General features: G+C 35.7%; 1 protein-coding gene across 1 annotated transcript in view; it reads left to right on the forward strand.

Moving 5' to 3' along the window:
* DHX15 (DEAH-box helicase 15) overlaps positions 1-11,025 on the forward strand; it is a 57,797-nt gene extending 46,772 nt beyond the window's left edge. The window contains exons 11-14 of the mRNA XM_082727453.1: positions 1,806-1,928; positions 7,073-7,263; positions 9,096-9,265; positions 10,454-11,025. Coding sequence (XP_082583579.1) covers positions 1,806-1,928; positions 7,073-7,263; positions 9,096-9,265; positions 10,454-10,571 — 602 coding nt within the window. The 3' untranslated portion in view covers positions 10,572-11,025. The remainder of the gene's footprint in view (positions 1-1,805; positions 1,929-7,072; positions 7,264-9,095; positions 9,266-10,453) is intronic.
* Positions 11,026-15,006: the final 3,981 nt, after the last annotated feature.

Genomic DNA, 15,006 nt, shown 5'->3' on the forward strand with positions numbered 1-15,006 from the left:
TTGTTGTCTGCCTTTCTTACGTGTTTTTGTTAGATGCTCCCAGTTGGTATTTACCCAAGATTTTAGTTTGCAGAGAAAGTGTGGGGCAAGATTAACAGATTGTTTGTGTATTTATTTGTTTTCTGCTCAGTTTTTATTCTTCCTGTTTCTCTTATCAGGGATACTATATAATTACCATCATATGAGTCTAGATTACTAGCTCTTTAAAAAACTGGTCATTGTGACGCAGTTGAAATCTTCCAACTATATCTCTAATTTGTAATAAGGAGCTCTGCACAACACAGGGGTCTGTTAGCACATCAGGATTATGGACATTTATGTGTAGTGGTTATTAAGCATGGCATTTGTGGGGGGGAATGCTAAAGGGAGAGGAAGAAGTCATGGAACAAAAACAAGTTTGCCGAGTTTATACTGCTTTGTTTTCCATTTAAATAGTTTTTGAAATTTTCAGGTCCTGATACAAAATAGTACAATCAAGGGCCTTCTAGGGTGCTGCTTATTCCCACTGTTAATTCTGGGAGCTAGTTCATATTTACTTTCACATCTTTGAGAGGTTTCTGTACTTCTATGAATTACCTTGCTTCAGTTACATTAAGCAGGACATTTAATTTATATTTATTGTGATCGTATGTCATTGTCTTTATTTGGCTTCTTTGGTATCTTTTTAAAGGGGAAACTGTATGGGAAAGTAATTTGATACTGTATTTGATCTTGTTGTTGATTATTCCCATTATCTTCTATCTGGACTGATCATTTATACTTTTTTATATTGACAAGGTTTTAAGAGCTTTAAAAATGTGTTGACAAAGTCCCAAGCTGTTAAGTATTTTTACTTTCATACTGCTTTTATTACTATGGAATTGCTAAAGTGAATTAAGGAAAGTTGTATTTTAAAAATGTAGTGCACGCTTTGTAACAACTTAAAGTTTTATGTGAATTAACATTGAGGCTCTAAACAAATACTGTAGTTACATATTTTGGTGACCCTTGAAATAATGACTGTTTCAGACTAATTGTCAACTTTTTAAATATTGAATTTTGCTTTTTATATTGAGGTTTTGATTCACATAACTTTTTTTTTTAAACTTGGGACGTAATTTTCTAATCTTTTTATTAAAATGCTGGAAAACTAGGCTGAATATCCGCAGCCTTTTTGAATTTTCTTAATTCAAAGGCGGTTTAACCTTCCACCACTACTGCTATCATCAAAACCCAAGATTTCATGATATTTTTTATGTTTACGTAATGCTTCTGCTCACCGGTGCTAATAGTGATACCCACCAGTTGGTAATAGCCATAGCAATAGGGAAAAAATTACAGTAGAAATGTGGCAATAGACTGGTTAGAAAGTTGTTTTTAGCCCTGCAGTGGGCAAATAGAGCTCTAACTTCCATAGCCATTCAATGGATTTAGTGGATGGCCTTTTGAAAAATTACATTTAGCTTAAAGGCTATTGACACCATAATTCTGGTTATTGGTAGAGCTATCGGCACTGGTTTTTGAAATAAGTCGAGCTTTCTATTTCTAGTATCTTGATGGCCTTCAGAATAGCTGTTTGATGCCTACTTTTAGATCTAGTTAAAATAATCAGGTACTCTGTAGCTTTGAAACCCTCTTGTCTTACAGATGTGGTTAGGTGTTGATGTACCAAATCAAGGTAGTAAACAGTCCAAGATGCAGTTGGAGGCCATCCTGCCCTGCCCTATGCTCTGTGAACTGACCTAGCTAGGCCTTGTTCCTCTATCTGTGAATGCGTGACTCATCGATATGGGCGTTTGTGTTGGGCCCATACCAACCTTGTTTAGTCCCACAGTGTTTTGTTCGCCCCACGGAGGCCAAGAAAGCCGCAGATGAAGCCAAGATGAGATTTGCCCACATAGATGGAGATCATCTGACACTGCTGAATGTCTACCATGCTTTTAAACAAAGTAAGTGTAAATTAGATTGAAGGCACTCTTTTGTCTAAATGTCACTTGCAGCATATAAGATGTTTCTTCATCTTACTTTCATTTATTATCTGTGACAACTTTACATTAGAAACCCAGAGGTACTTTAGAAAAATCTCCTGACTAGCATTGAAAATAGAAATTGTCTGTCATTTCCAAAGTTGTTTACTTATAATCAGGGGGAAAATACCTGTTATAAGAAAACTTGAAAATACGGAGCAATAAAAACAAAATATAAAATAGTATAATATTTACCACTGAACTATAATTTTTATGTACGTTTTTTTCCTATTTCTTCTCATTCATTATATGTGAATAGTTTTGTATCATTTATAGAATCTTTACTGCTTAATAATTTTACTAATAAATAGCTCTTAAGTAAATATAAAACTAACAAAATAGAAAAAAGGGCTGCAGATGTGAATGACCATTCTCAGGTTATAAGTGGTCCATATACATGAGGAGAAAGATGAACTCTATTTGTAGTTCAAGAGCAGTATTATTGAGAGGTACCATTTTCTCACCTATAAAACTGGCAAAACTTACAGAAAAATAGTCCTGAGCTCTGTAGAAGTGGGTTTAGTGTAACAATCCTACACTAGAGGTGGAAATATAAATTGATGTGGTCTTTATGAAAAGCAGTAGATTTTATGTCACTGAGACCTGAAGAAATTCACACCTTTGAACCAGAAATAATCTATGAAGTTATCTTTCAGTGTCCAGTGGACACAGATAAAATTAAAAGATTTCATCCCAAAATTACATATGATAGTAAAAAGGGTAGGGGGGAACTGTCTTAATGCCCACCAATAAATAGGTGGTTCAGTGATTTATGCTATACTATTCTAAGCTTAGCTTTTCTTTTCTTCTCTCTTCTCTTCTTTTACATTTATTTGAAAGAGAGAGAGAAAGAAAGAGCACAGTTCGGGGGCAGGAGGTAGGGAGAAGCAGACTCCCTGCTGAGCAGGGAGCCAGAATGAGGGGCTTGATCCCAGGATCCAGGGATCATGACCTGAGCTGAAAGCAGACAGTTAACTGACTGAGCCATCCAGGTGCCCTGTTCTAACTTTAAATGGTTTTCAGAGACTGTTTAGTGACATGAAAAACATTTTTCCATTTGTTTGAGAACAGTGAAATACAGTGGCTCAAATTCAGGTTTTTCATGTCGTTTTATTTGTAACTCATTTTTGTTATCTTCTAAAAATCTATTTACACTCCTAAAATGGTCTGTTCGTTTTGGCACATCTCTTTTGGGTGAGGCTGAATTTATTTATCTCAGAATCCAAAAATGCTGCAGAGCCAGTAAGTGGAACAAAGAGCATAGCTGCCAAAGTGCTGCACGTCTGTGTGTTACACATGAACTTCGCTATGAGTTGCATAGAATTGGCAAATAATCAGGTCAAAATAAAAAACGAAGGCCAGTACACAGTTGACTTCAGAACATTTATTTTATCCCTCTTGTGTCCAGTGTACTGATGATGCATAATGTTAAAGACTATTCCTGATATAGTTTAGATCAATCCAAGAAATACACTATATTCCTGTGTGTATCAAACAGGTGGTGTCGTCGTGGTTGGTGGTGGACTATGTGACCACCAGGCACATAACCTGTTAACTGACGGGGAGGCTACAGAGGGGAAGGGCCTGAGAAGGAGCAGATTCATGTCCATCTTGGTTCTCAAAATCCTTTGAGATCATTAAAATACTGTTTTAAGTGGAAATTAAAAGATTTCTAATGGAGCAGCATGGGTTTTTACCATGTATGTCTCACAAGAGATTTTAATGTTCTTTTAAGTTAGGAGATTGTATTATTTTGTTATTTAAGTTCTCTTTTTAAATAACTGTTAAAAGTTATTTAAGTTCTATAAGCTCAGCAGTTGGTGTATTTGGATTTCATCAGTTGCTTTGAGAATGAAGTTTAGGTTTCATAGTGTAGAACTGTGTATTTAGATTTTAAGTATGAATGTAACAATTCAGTTTTTGAAATTTGAGCAGTTTACTGTTTCACATGATAAAATTAGTAAATAATGCTTTTTTCTTTATGTACATATTGGTAGTTGGGAGCTTTCTATGAAAATATTGAACAGTAGGTATCTATAAAAGCTTTATCCTACCACTTCTTAGCAAGACTAGGAGAAGGAGTGTCGTGAATTAGAGAGGTAGCATCCATTCTCTAGATGCTTGATCCTTGTCTACTACATGCTTCTCACTGCCATAGGGATGGTAAGCTGATGGGTGTTTTTAGACCTTTTACTCCAAATACTTGTAATAAATAAGGTCAAAGGAAACAGAATGAACATTTGATAAAAGTGTCCCCAGTAGTCAAAGGATTTAGCCTTTAATTACTGCCTGTCATCTTTTCAAATAAAGGGAGCTGTTTTAAAAATAATACCAGACTCCTAGATCTCTACATAATATTTGAACATTTCATATCCCTTTATTGAATTTGGAGTGTTTTCACTAATGATTTTTAAATGATGCTATGTTATGTTGTTAATTGAAACGTTAAGTATAGCAACTGTGTTTCAGATACTGGTCAAGAGGAACTATATTATCAGAAACAATGACAGTGGCTGATTACATAGAAAAGCTAAAATTCATCTTGATATACTATATGTTGAAATAATACTTTTAGAAAATAAATTTGGAGAAGAGAGCACACATGGGCATGCATGTGAGCAGAGGTGTGTAGAGGCAGAGGGAGAGGAGAATCTTAAGCACACTCCACTGTGAGCTTGGAGCCCATTGTGGGGCTCTGTCTCAGGACCCTAAAATCAAGACCTGAGCTGGAAGTTGAGAATTGGATGTTTAACTGACTGAGCCACCCAGGCATCTCTGAAATAACACTTTTGAGAGACAACTAGGTTTAAATTATCTTGGAATACCTTGATTTGTCTGTCTGATTTCACTCTGAAATGATTTGACTTTAGATCTTAAAAGTAGTTCTGCTATATTGGTTAAGAAATTCATAGCTAGCATTATTTTAAAATATTTCCAATTTTGGATTTTATTTTTCCCATTTATCAACTTACTCTAACAAATTTAGAAAGTACTTGTAGTACTGCCAGATAGTGTTTATCTTGACCACTTAAAATTGCCATTTTGTTACCCTAAAGAGTATTCTCTTTAGGGGATATGAGTTCTGAAATTTAGAACCTCAGAAAAGCTATACTTCAGATCAGAGGATGCTAATCAGCTGCCCTTTTCAAGGGCCCCCTTTCTTACTGTCTCAGTGTGGACATTTCCATTGCGTTTCAGCTCCATGCATTGCACCAGCATAAGCAAGGATGCCTCATAGGCATACTTTTCTTCTCTTTGTGTTATCTCCTGAAGATATTTGGTTGGTGCTTTGTTTTAAATGTCAGTAAGTTCAGATGGATACTTATTCTCATTCTACATGGGTTAATGACATGACCACATCAGTTCTTTAATTTAAAAGATCCATTTTACTACCTCACCTGCCCACCCATCCTTTCTGAAATGTGGCTGATTTTGTAACAAGCAGACACTGATTAATATATGTTGTTCCTTTGAAAAGCAATTAAAATGTTGTATGTTTCAATTGGTAGAATCCTAGAACTAAGGAGAAAAGAGTGTGCCAAAGATTAATATTTATTACAGAAGCTGCAGAAGGATGAACATAGTTCAGATTTTAAATTCCTTCCCTTCCCCCCCCATTTCACAGTAACCCTCTTAGGTTTATTTATCAAAAGGCCTATGAAGTAAATGATGAAGTTTTCCATTGTGACTCTCCAGGACATAAAAATGTCACTGTATAATATTTTATATTATGCTGCAGTTTGAGCTCTTTGCTTAAATGAACAAACAGTGGATTGGTTGGAAGCTTGTCAAGGATTCATCAGTAGAGAAATATCCCTTTGATAATAAATACGTACAGTGAAATTATTTGAAGTGTTTAGCTTTGTTTATTAATAATAGTAAGACTTGTTTATTAAACATGAGTGGGGATTCCAGAATCCTTATAAACTATATCACCTGTATTTTTTTTTTTTTTGCTTTTATAGTCTAGTTCTTTAGTTTTTTATTCCAGTTTTTATTTAATTCTAGTTAGTTGGCATATAGTGTTATATTAGTTTCAGTTGTTCAGTATAGTAACTCGGCACTTCCATATATCATCCTGTGCTCATCGCTGTTCAAAGGGATGCATTCATCCCTGTGTTTCTAGCAGCAGTATTTCACAATAGTCAACATACAGAAGCAGCCCAAGTGTCCATTGGTTGGTAAATGGATAAAGACGATTGGGGGGGTAGTGGAATATTATTCAGCCATAAAAAGAATGAGTTCTTGCTATTTTCAATGACAAGGATGGAGCTGGAGAGTATAATGCTAAGTGAAATAAGTCAGAGAAAGACAACTACCATATGATTTCACTCACATGGAATTTAAGAAAACAAGCAAAGGGAAAAAATAAGATAGGATCAAATCAAGAAACACTCAGAGAACAACGTGATGGTTACCAGAGGGGAGGTGGCAGAGGGAGGAGTGAAAAAAAAAATAGGTGGTTGGGATTAAAGAGTGCTTTACCACTTAAATTTTAAATCTTGTTTGTCCTCCATTAAACGGCACATGGTTTGCAGTGAAACTTTTTTAAATGTTTAGCTCTAGATTTGTGCTCTAGCTCAGAAGTAGTTAAATAAAAATTATGTAGTAGTCATTTGAATTCAGTTTTAGGACTTCTAAATTGTATTTGGTAATCTTAATCTAAGTCTATCCTTCTTTGAAAATGAGGAAGACATGACATTTTATCACATTCCCTCAACCCATCTTTGTCTGTTAGACTATATGAGAAACAACCAGGTGGGTGTTAATGGGCGATGTAACTTCATCAAGAATACTTTATTCAAAATCACAAAATCCAGTAGCCAGAAACCTTAGTGCTATTTCTGATTTTGAACTTCAAAATGTTGATAACATTTTGGTTCTTTTATAACACTGATGTGGTTAATTCTCCTTTCTATATTACTTAGTTTATTCTTAGTAATGATTTTTCTTTTTTTTAGTATATGTGCTGCCGAAGCAAGCACTGATTTTTCTTTTTAATTAGATAATATACCTATATGGATAATTCATGTCCCCTCTTTTTTCCCCTCCCTCCAACTTTGTAGATCATGAATCGGTTCAGTGGTGTTATGACAACTTCATTAACTACAGGTCCCTGATGTCAGCAGATAATGTACGCCAGCAGCTATCACGAATTATGGACAGATTTAATTTGCCTCGTCGAAGTACTGACTTTACAAGCAGGGACTATTATATTAATATAAGAAAAGCTTTGGTTACTGGGTATTTTATGCAGGTATGTGGATAATGCATGCATGTATGTTAAATGTTTAATAATAGTGCTTGCTTTCTGTAACAGCCCTTTAAATCTACTTAAACAAGTTAAAGAATGTCTCTGAATATTGATTTTTAAATGTTATGTCCAGATTTTGGACTGAAATAATATACCAAGAAATTTTTTGTGTTTAAAAAATGAGTGACAGATTGACAGATTAACTCATTAAATGAAAAAGTTAGTAATCCATTTGTGTAGAAATCGGTTTGGAATTACTCTTTAATTAGCAGTCTTTTTTTTTTTTTTTTTTTTTTTTTAAGATTTTGTTTATTTATTTGACAGAGAGAGATGAGGAGAAGCAGGCTCCCTGCTGAGTAGAGAGCCTGATGCATGACTGGATCCCAGGCCCCTGGGATCATGACCTGAGCTGAAGGCAGAGGCTTAACCCACCCAGGTTGAGCCACCCAGGCGCCCCTTAAGGGATTTTAAACAAATTGTTTAAAAACTCATTCCCTGGTGGTAAAATTGAAAACAAGTCAATCCATTACTTGTGATTGGATTGATTTTAATCATCACTTCTGTCTCCTGTTTCTTCATTCTCTATTTTGGCTATGTCTGTTAAGCAAGATGTAGCCTGCCTTAAGGCCAGATGAGCTAAATAAGTAGAATGGACCCAAATGCACAAAATCAAAATAAGAATTGATTGGTGCATAGTCTGTAGTTGAAATCATAGTAACAGTAAGAGTTTTTATTGTGGCACCTTATATAAGATCCCATGCTCATTAGAGTTAGGGAAATAATAAAGCTAGGTATGAAAATTCATTCTTTAGACACTTTGTTCTTAATATTTGTTTAATATATACTAATACACAGTGGCTTCTTTTTGACATATTCTTAAATTTGCTTATAATTGAAAAAGGATTGGTAAAGCCACACTCAAACAGTATAGATTTCTACTTTTGTGAAAGTTAAACTTGGTTAGAAACAGGGTGTCCAGTATAGTACCTGGCACCTAGTAGGTGCTTAGTAATTATTTATTGAAGGAAATTGAGTTCATTCTTCTGTTCTTTATTAATTTTTATTTCTGTCATTCATACACATTCTTCATATTACTATAATTCTAGAATTAGAAAAGGCATATCATCATCAGTTTCAGTGTTAGCTAATTAAATAGTAGATAAGTTCCACCAGTTGATGTGTTTGATTATAGATAGAAGAAATGGAGGCAAGAAGTACGTGCCACCTTTGCCTGCTCCATTCTTTTCTTGTTATATTTTCTTTGTAGACTACCTTTTGCTTTATTTTTCCGTCGTAATCATGAATGTTCCAGTAATTGTTCATCTAATACACAGCTGGCACTAAGGATCCCCTCTAGATAGATTAAGGCAGGAAAGACTAGATAGTGTATATATAAGGTTCCATGGGCCCATTAGGTCACTCTTCAGACTGCTTAGCCCTGCCTGCCCTCTCAGTGCACATGTGGCCATGGTCAAATCCGCATCCATGTGTTCCACTGAAACTTTATTTATGGACCCTGAGATTCAGATTACATGATTTTCATTGGTCACCAACTACTGTTCTTTTGTTGTTGTCCCCGCCCCCCAGTTCTTTAAAGACATATGGACCATATTTGGCTGATAGGCCTTAACAAATGCAGACAATGAGTTGGATTTGGCATGCAGTAATTTGCTGATCCCCTGCTTTATAAGGCAGTGATAAGTAAGTGTAGCCCCTGAATAAAAAGCAAAAGTTGAGGCCTTCCTGTTCTAATTGCATAGGTAGCTTTATACCACTTTTGCTTTATAAATAGCACATCAAGAGCATTGTATTAATTTACTGGATTTTGGTTTCAGGTGGCACATTTAGAACGAACAGGGCATTACTTAACTGTGAAAGATAACCAGGTGGTTCAGTTGCATCCCTCTACTGTTCTTGACCACAAGCCTGAATGGGTGCTTTATAATGAGTTTGTTCTTACAACAAAGAATTACATCCGGACGTGTACAGATATCAAGCCAGAATGGTAAGTACCACCCTTTGTTCTAACAGTTTTTGTTAGCATTTTTGCTCAGAATGGAATCTGACTTGGTTGCACTAGTCCTATCCTGGAACTGAAAGTTCTTTCTCATGTGCTCCCATGTTTAGGTATGGGGCCTTGATCTGATAGAATGTTTGATCTCTTTAGAATCTTTGCTTTGCTAAGAGGATGGTGGGATTATTGGTATGGGCATGGGCAGGATTTGAAGCCAAATATAAAATTATAGTAGACTAGCTTAAGGAGTGTCCTAGGAACTATTTTGTTGTGATCAACCCAAGTCTCCTGATACTGTACTTGAAACAGTCTTTTATCATTAGCTCTGAACTATTTATATGTTGATGCTTTAAAGAGAGTCAGTAAGCAAACATAGAAATTACACGTCTTGTTGTATCTTAGCATATTTGATTTATAGATTGTTATAGGAACTGATTGTGTTATTTTAAGCAAAATTACCACCACTCCCCTTTTGTATGTCTGGTTTTTGGTTTGGTTGGTTGGTTGGTTGGTTTACCAGAGTCCATTCTGGAACTTAAGATAGGAGATGTCAGCCAAGAATGGTGGGACTGAAAGCACTAATTTTAGTTGATGTCACTTGCTAGATATTGTGAGGCTTCTTTCCTACACAGATTTATGACTTTTGACACATGTGTAGGACATTACCATTTTATCTTAAATTCTTTGTTGAGAAAAAATTGTATGGCTAAACATTAAAAAAGATTCAGTCAAGTGTATTCTTTGGAGTGTAGATCTATATTTATGGTTAGTAAACTTTGAGAAGATACAATCATTTGAATGCAAAGATATTTCTCATATAGAACCTATACTACTATAACCTTGGAGAGGTTGGTCAAAATAGTGTTCTAGAGTGAAGAAATTAAGACCTTATTTTAGTATCTGTAGATTAATGTGAGAAAGGTTTTTGAAAGGATTTTTCTTGAACTTTTTTTTTAAGTTATGGAAAGTCCAACATCAGAAAATTTTACAGCTTGCGAAAGTAATTCACTTCTAAAAGCAGTGTTTGTACGGATTAGGCGTTTGTAGTTATAATGCTGATTTGGATTTGTAGATTTACCTTTTTTCATCAATATATTAATGAGTAATTCCTATCCTGTTAGCAACTCTAGTCTTTAATTAAATGATAATTTGGTAATATTTCTCCCCCCTTCTGGACAGGTTGGTGAAAATTGCCCCTCAATATTATGACATGAGCAATTTCCCACAGTGTGAAGCAAAGAGACAGTTGGACCGCATCATTGCCAAACTTCAATCCAAGGAATATTCACAGTACTGAATTCAGTGCTTAGAACTGAAGTTATTCAGAGGACAGCTTTAAAAGATGAATGAACTCAAAAGTTCAAGTTGTGCTCTTCACGTTGGTTCAATAATGGCCTTTATTTGAAAGCTTTTTAATTTTTCTTTACAGTAAATATTCCATTCTGATTTCATAAATTAAACATTTATGCCTCCCTTTTGTGTTGACACTGTAGCTCATACTGGAAAAGTCGATCAATGTTTTGCAGTTTATTGAAAGTAGTTCTATATATAACAATGTTATAAGCATTTCTTTAGAAATGGTTGAAAATGCTTCTAAAATGTGATTATCGACCATGGTATGCATGATCGTTGTAATTGTTGACATTCCTTTTAGAAGTTGTGAAATGTTACAACTTGTGCTTATGTAGACACAATCTTCTGTCTCAGTACAGAGGCACTGACTTCAATAAAGTCTATTTATACTAATTTCAGCCAAAGCACTTTGATATCTTTGTTCTAGGCTCTCTAAATATGGCTTCTTTTCTTCTCAAGTGTGGGGCTTTTTTGTTTTTTAATTGTAAGTAAACTATGATTTCATATTTAGCATCTTTCCACAAAGGCTACTACTCCTTAGATAAAATAGTCACTAAAGCAATATTTTTAAGATGATAGTGTGGTACTTTGTTAGGTTAATCTAATGGGATAAAAGTGTATGTTTTCATTCAAAATTGGCTCTCCAAGGACTGGATAACGAAAGAATAGCTTTCTCTTCGTCTTAAAGTTCATTTCATAAGGCTGATTTGTTACCACATTTTTAGCAGGTCTTTTTATTATACTTAGAGAAACCTTTTAAACACCCTATCCTCTGAAACAGATGTTTATTTGTATTACATTAATAGTAGGGAATGATGTTAAATTGTAGATCTTTTACAATTGGATATTTTACACAGTGTGCAAGAGTGATTAGTAAAGTGTGTTAAAATGTAAACTTGGCTTTCTGTTTCCTGTAACAGATAGTAGACAAGTTAAAAACTCTTTTAACACAAATGAGGTGTTCAGTGTGATCCCTTAAGGGGCCTGTAATAAATCCGTTCCTTTCACTTGAAGAGTAAATACTGTACTCCTTAATTTCTGGACTCCCTTCTTCTATCCCCCCCCCCCCCCATACACAAATATTTAAATGTTAAAGGAAATGTACAGGTGTTTTTAGTTAGAGTTGAAATATATTTTGTGGCATATATCTTATGTGGTTTAAGGGAGTTAATTGGGAAAATTAAAGTTTTTCAGGCTAAATAATTTTTAGTATATAGGTAGCTGTTATTAAATTATGCTGGTGGTTTTTAAGAGTTAATACATTTCTCTAAGTGCCTGATGTTCTTCCCATGGGATAATGTACATGGTGAAATAATATTTAGGTTGCATTTAAATTGGTTAAAAATTTATCCCAGTTTAAGTATTGACAAATTATCTGCTAGAATTTTTTTATATTAAGAAAGTCTCGGCACTTGGTCAGACTGTTTCTCCTAAGCAGGCAGCTTTTGCCAAAGTATTACGTTGCATTTTTTTCCCCAGTTGCATATTTTTATAATGTGACCATTACCTAGTTTTAAATAGATCTCGGTGTAGTGTATGTGTTGTTCAATCTTGTGCTTTTTAAAATTCTAAATTAGACCATTAGGTTTTCTTAAAGAGAAACTTAAGTTGCAGAGCTCTGATGTAAAGAAGAAAGTTTGGCATTTGGCAGAGTTTCTAGGAACAGCGAGTACTCTTTCCGTCTTGTAAGTGATGAGTGTGCACTGGGAGTGGCCATGGAAACAGTGGAGCAGGTGGAGCTCTTTCATTCCGTTGTCATGCCCACTGCAACATTGAGTTTTGTGAGGCTGACCATATCTGTCCAAAGCTTTGAGTTTTATGCACTGAAGTTTTTGGCAAAAGAATGGCTTTAAAATTCCTGTCCTCGAACCCCTTTTGCATAGGTTTCGCAGCAGAATACAGAAGCAGTTGACATGTTTCATTTCCCTTGTTTCCATGGGTGGTTAAAACTATCAAATGAAACCCCAGTGGTCCCGTAGAAGAAAATTAAATTTAAAGATTTTTCCATAATAATTCAGAAAATCTTACTGAAGATTTTTCTGAAGAGGTGTCTTCACTTCTCGGAATCTACTTTTTGTTGTGAATGTAGCATAAAGGAAGGCCTTTGGCTATAAGTTGTAGAAATGAACACAGCTTGGGGGAATAGGACAGTATAACATACACTCTACAGTCAGTCCACTAAGCCACAGCCCTTATGAGTCATAAGTCCATATGATTTAGTCCTAGAATTTCAGGTTTGTAAGGTAACACAAACACCTTGAGATTCCCTTCTGAATAATTTTAATGGCCATCCTTTCTGCTCATATACGTTAAAGCAAACCATTACTTTCAAAGATATCTTAATAGTTCTGCTAGAAATGCTGAGCTGAAATTTTTCTTTCTGACTAACTGTTTCTAATTCTTGCTTCTAGAGCAAAGTTAGTTAAATAAGGATGTTTGTTTTACTGCATGATGCTATTTAGATACTTAACTGTCCTCTTCCTTTACCCTGATTTAGGCTGAATAGCCTGTTTTCCCCTCACCCTTCTCTTTGATACCATTTCTAGATATCTTGAACATCCCTGATTAACCTCTGCTAGATATTCTTTGGACCGTAGTCAGTTCTGTGGTTTAAACTGGGCAGAGAGCAGTGGAACTTGTATTTCTCAGGGGACCAGACATGACATCACTTATGTTAATGTAGCTTATGATTACATTAACCTTTTGAACAACCACAGTGTACTTTTGGCTCATGTTAATTTTAATGTAAATTTAAGGCATCCCGTTAGGGGTGCCTGGGTGGCTCAGTGGGTTAAAGTCTCTGCCTTCAGCTCAGGTCACAATCCTGGAGTCCTGGGATCGAGCCCCGCATCAGGTTCTCTGCTCAGCAGAAAGCCTGCTTCCTCCTCTCTCTGCCTGCCTCTCTGCCTACTTGTGATCTCTGTCAAATGAATAAACAAAATCTTTTAAAAAAAAAATTAAGGCATCCAGGTATTATGCGGTAATTTTTGGATGTGGCTCAGGGCTGAGAAAAGACTGTCACAAGACCATGGACAGTGTTCATCTTAGAGACCTCACCCCATGCTTTTTAATACATCTCTGTATTGCTCGTTAAATAATGTTAAAAAAATTTACAGACACAAGAACGATGTCTTCCTAAATAGTTGGGTTAGGAATATCTCAAGTACATTTTTTTTTAAAGGTTCTAGAATTCTTACAGTATGAAACCAACCTACACATTGTTTCAGATGCTGTTTTTATCAATACTGAGTTTAAAAGTGAAGTTGACAGGTTTGGTAAATATGTTTGGTACATATTTACACAGAAATTTGAATTTTATATTTTTTATATTTTATTTTTATATTAGAGAAAGTCAGGGAGGAGTGGTGTTCCCAGGCAGTTTTTGTGGTGCATTAGCTCGTGCTTGGACCTATGGACAAAATGGCCCTGTAGGTACACTGTTGCACAGGTGTTATCCTTCATTGCCAAGACAAATGCATTTATTGAGACCTTGTTGCTGCGGTGACTTCTAATTTCTTCTTTTGGTGTACACTGGCTAGATGATGGAAACTATGCTGTTTGGCTTAACTGAATTTTCTAGCTTGGGCTTGGTAATTGCTCATTTTGAGGGTATTTGAGCCTAACCTAGCAAACGCATTTCTCTGCAGCCACCTCCATCAGCAGTGGTATATGGAGTGTAGCCCAGCCCAGATTTGGGAAGTTTCTTAGATTCTATTTTTTCCCCCCTCTTTTATTCTGTTTTAAAAGATGCTATTTCTTGTAGAGTCTTCATTTGTAATTGTAGTAGGTTGTTGTAAATGGAACCTGATGGAGAACTTACAACCCAAGTTGTAAACTTGGGAAAACCACACTTAAGTAACTTGGTTTTTGTTGTTGGTTGAGTTAAAGTTTTGGATTGGAAGAAACTTGGGAAGGCTACTTTTTACAAAAAGTTGCATGATTAGGATGGAGATCAAGAAAGAGGAGGGATACCTTTTTAAAGAAAGGGACCCAACTTAACAGGTTGTTAGGCAAAGTTTCAATGAATGTCTTGAAAAGACAGGTTGAGGCCAAGCTTGGTGGTGTTAGCCTTGGAAATGAGAAGATTTCCTTAGATGAGGGCAAGAATTTCCTTAGGTTAAGATAGTTAAGGAACCTTAGTTCAAATAGCCTCTTACGGAGCCTGCAAGGGAATCAAGTCCAGGCATGAGGGAGAGGAGTATTGTGTGAATTTGACTATGGATTCCTTCTCAGGTTCCTCTCCTGTGGTCTATAGCCCAGGAGTGTTGAACAGGGAGAAAGCTGCCCAGGTTGAGTATGGCTTATGAAGGCATGGAGAAAAGTGGTAAAGCCTTCGAGATCTTGTCATTAAAAAGAATCACTGGGTGCGTCCTCAGAGT

This window comes from Mustela nivalis (assembly GCF_964662115.1).
Source record: "Mustela nivalis genome assembly, chromosome: 4".
NCBI classification, from domain to species: domain Eukaryota; kingdom Metazoa; phylum Chordata; class Mammalia; order Carnivora; family Mustelidae; genus Mustela; species Mustela nivalis.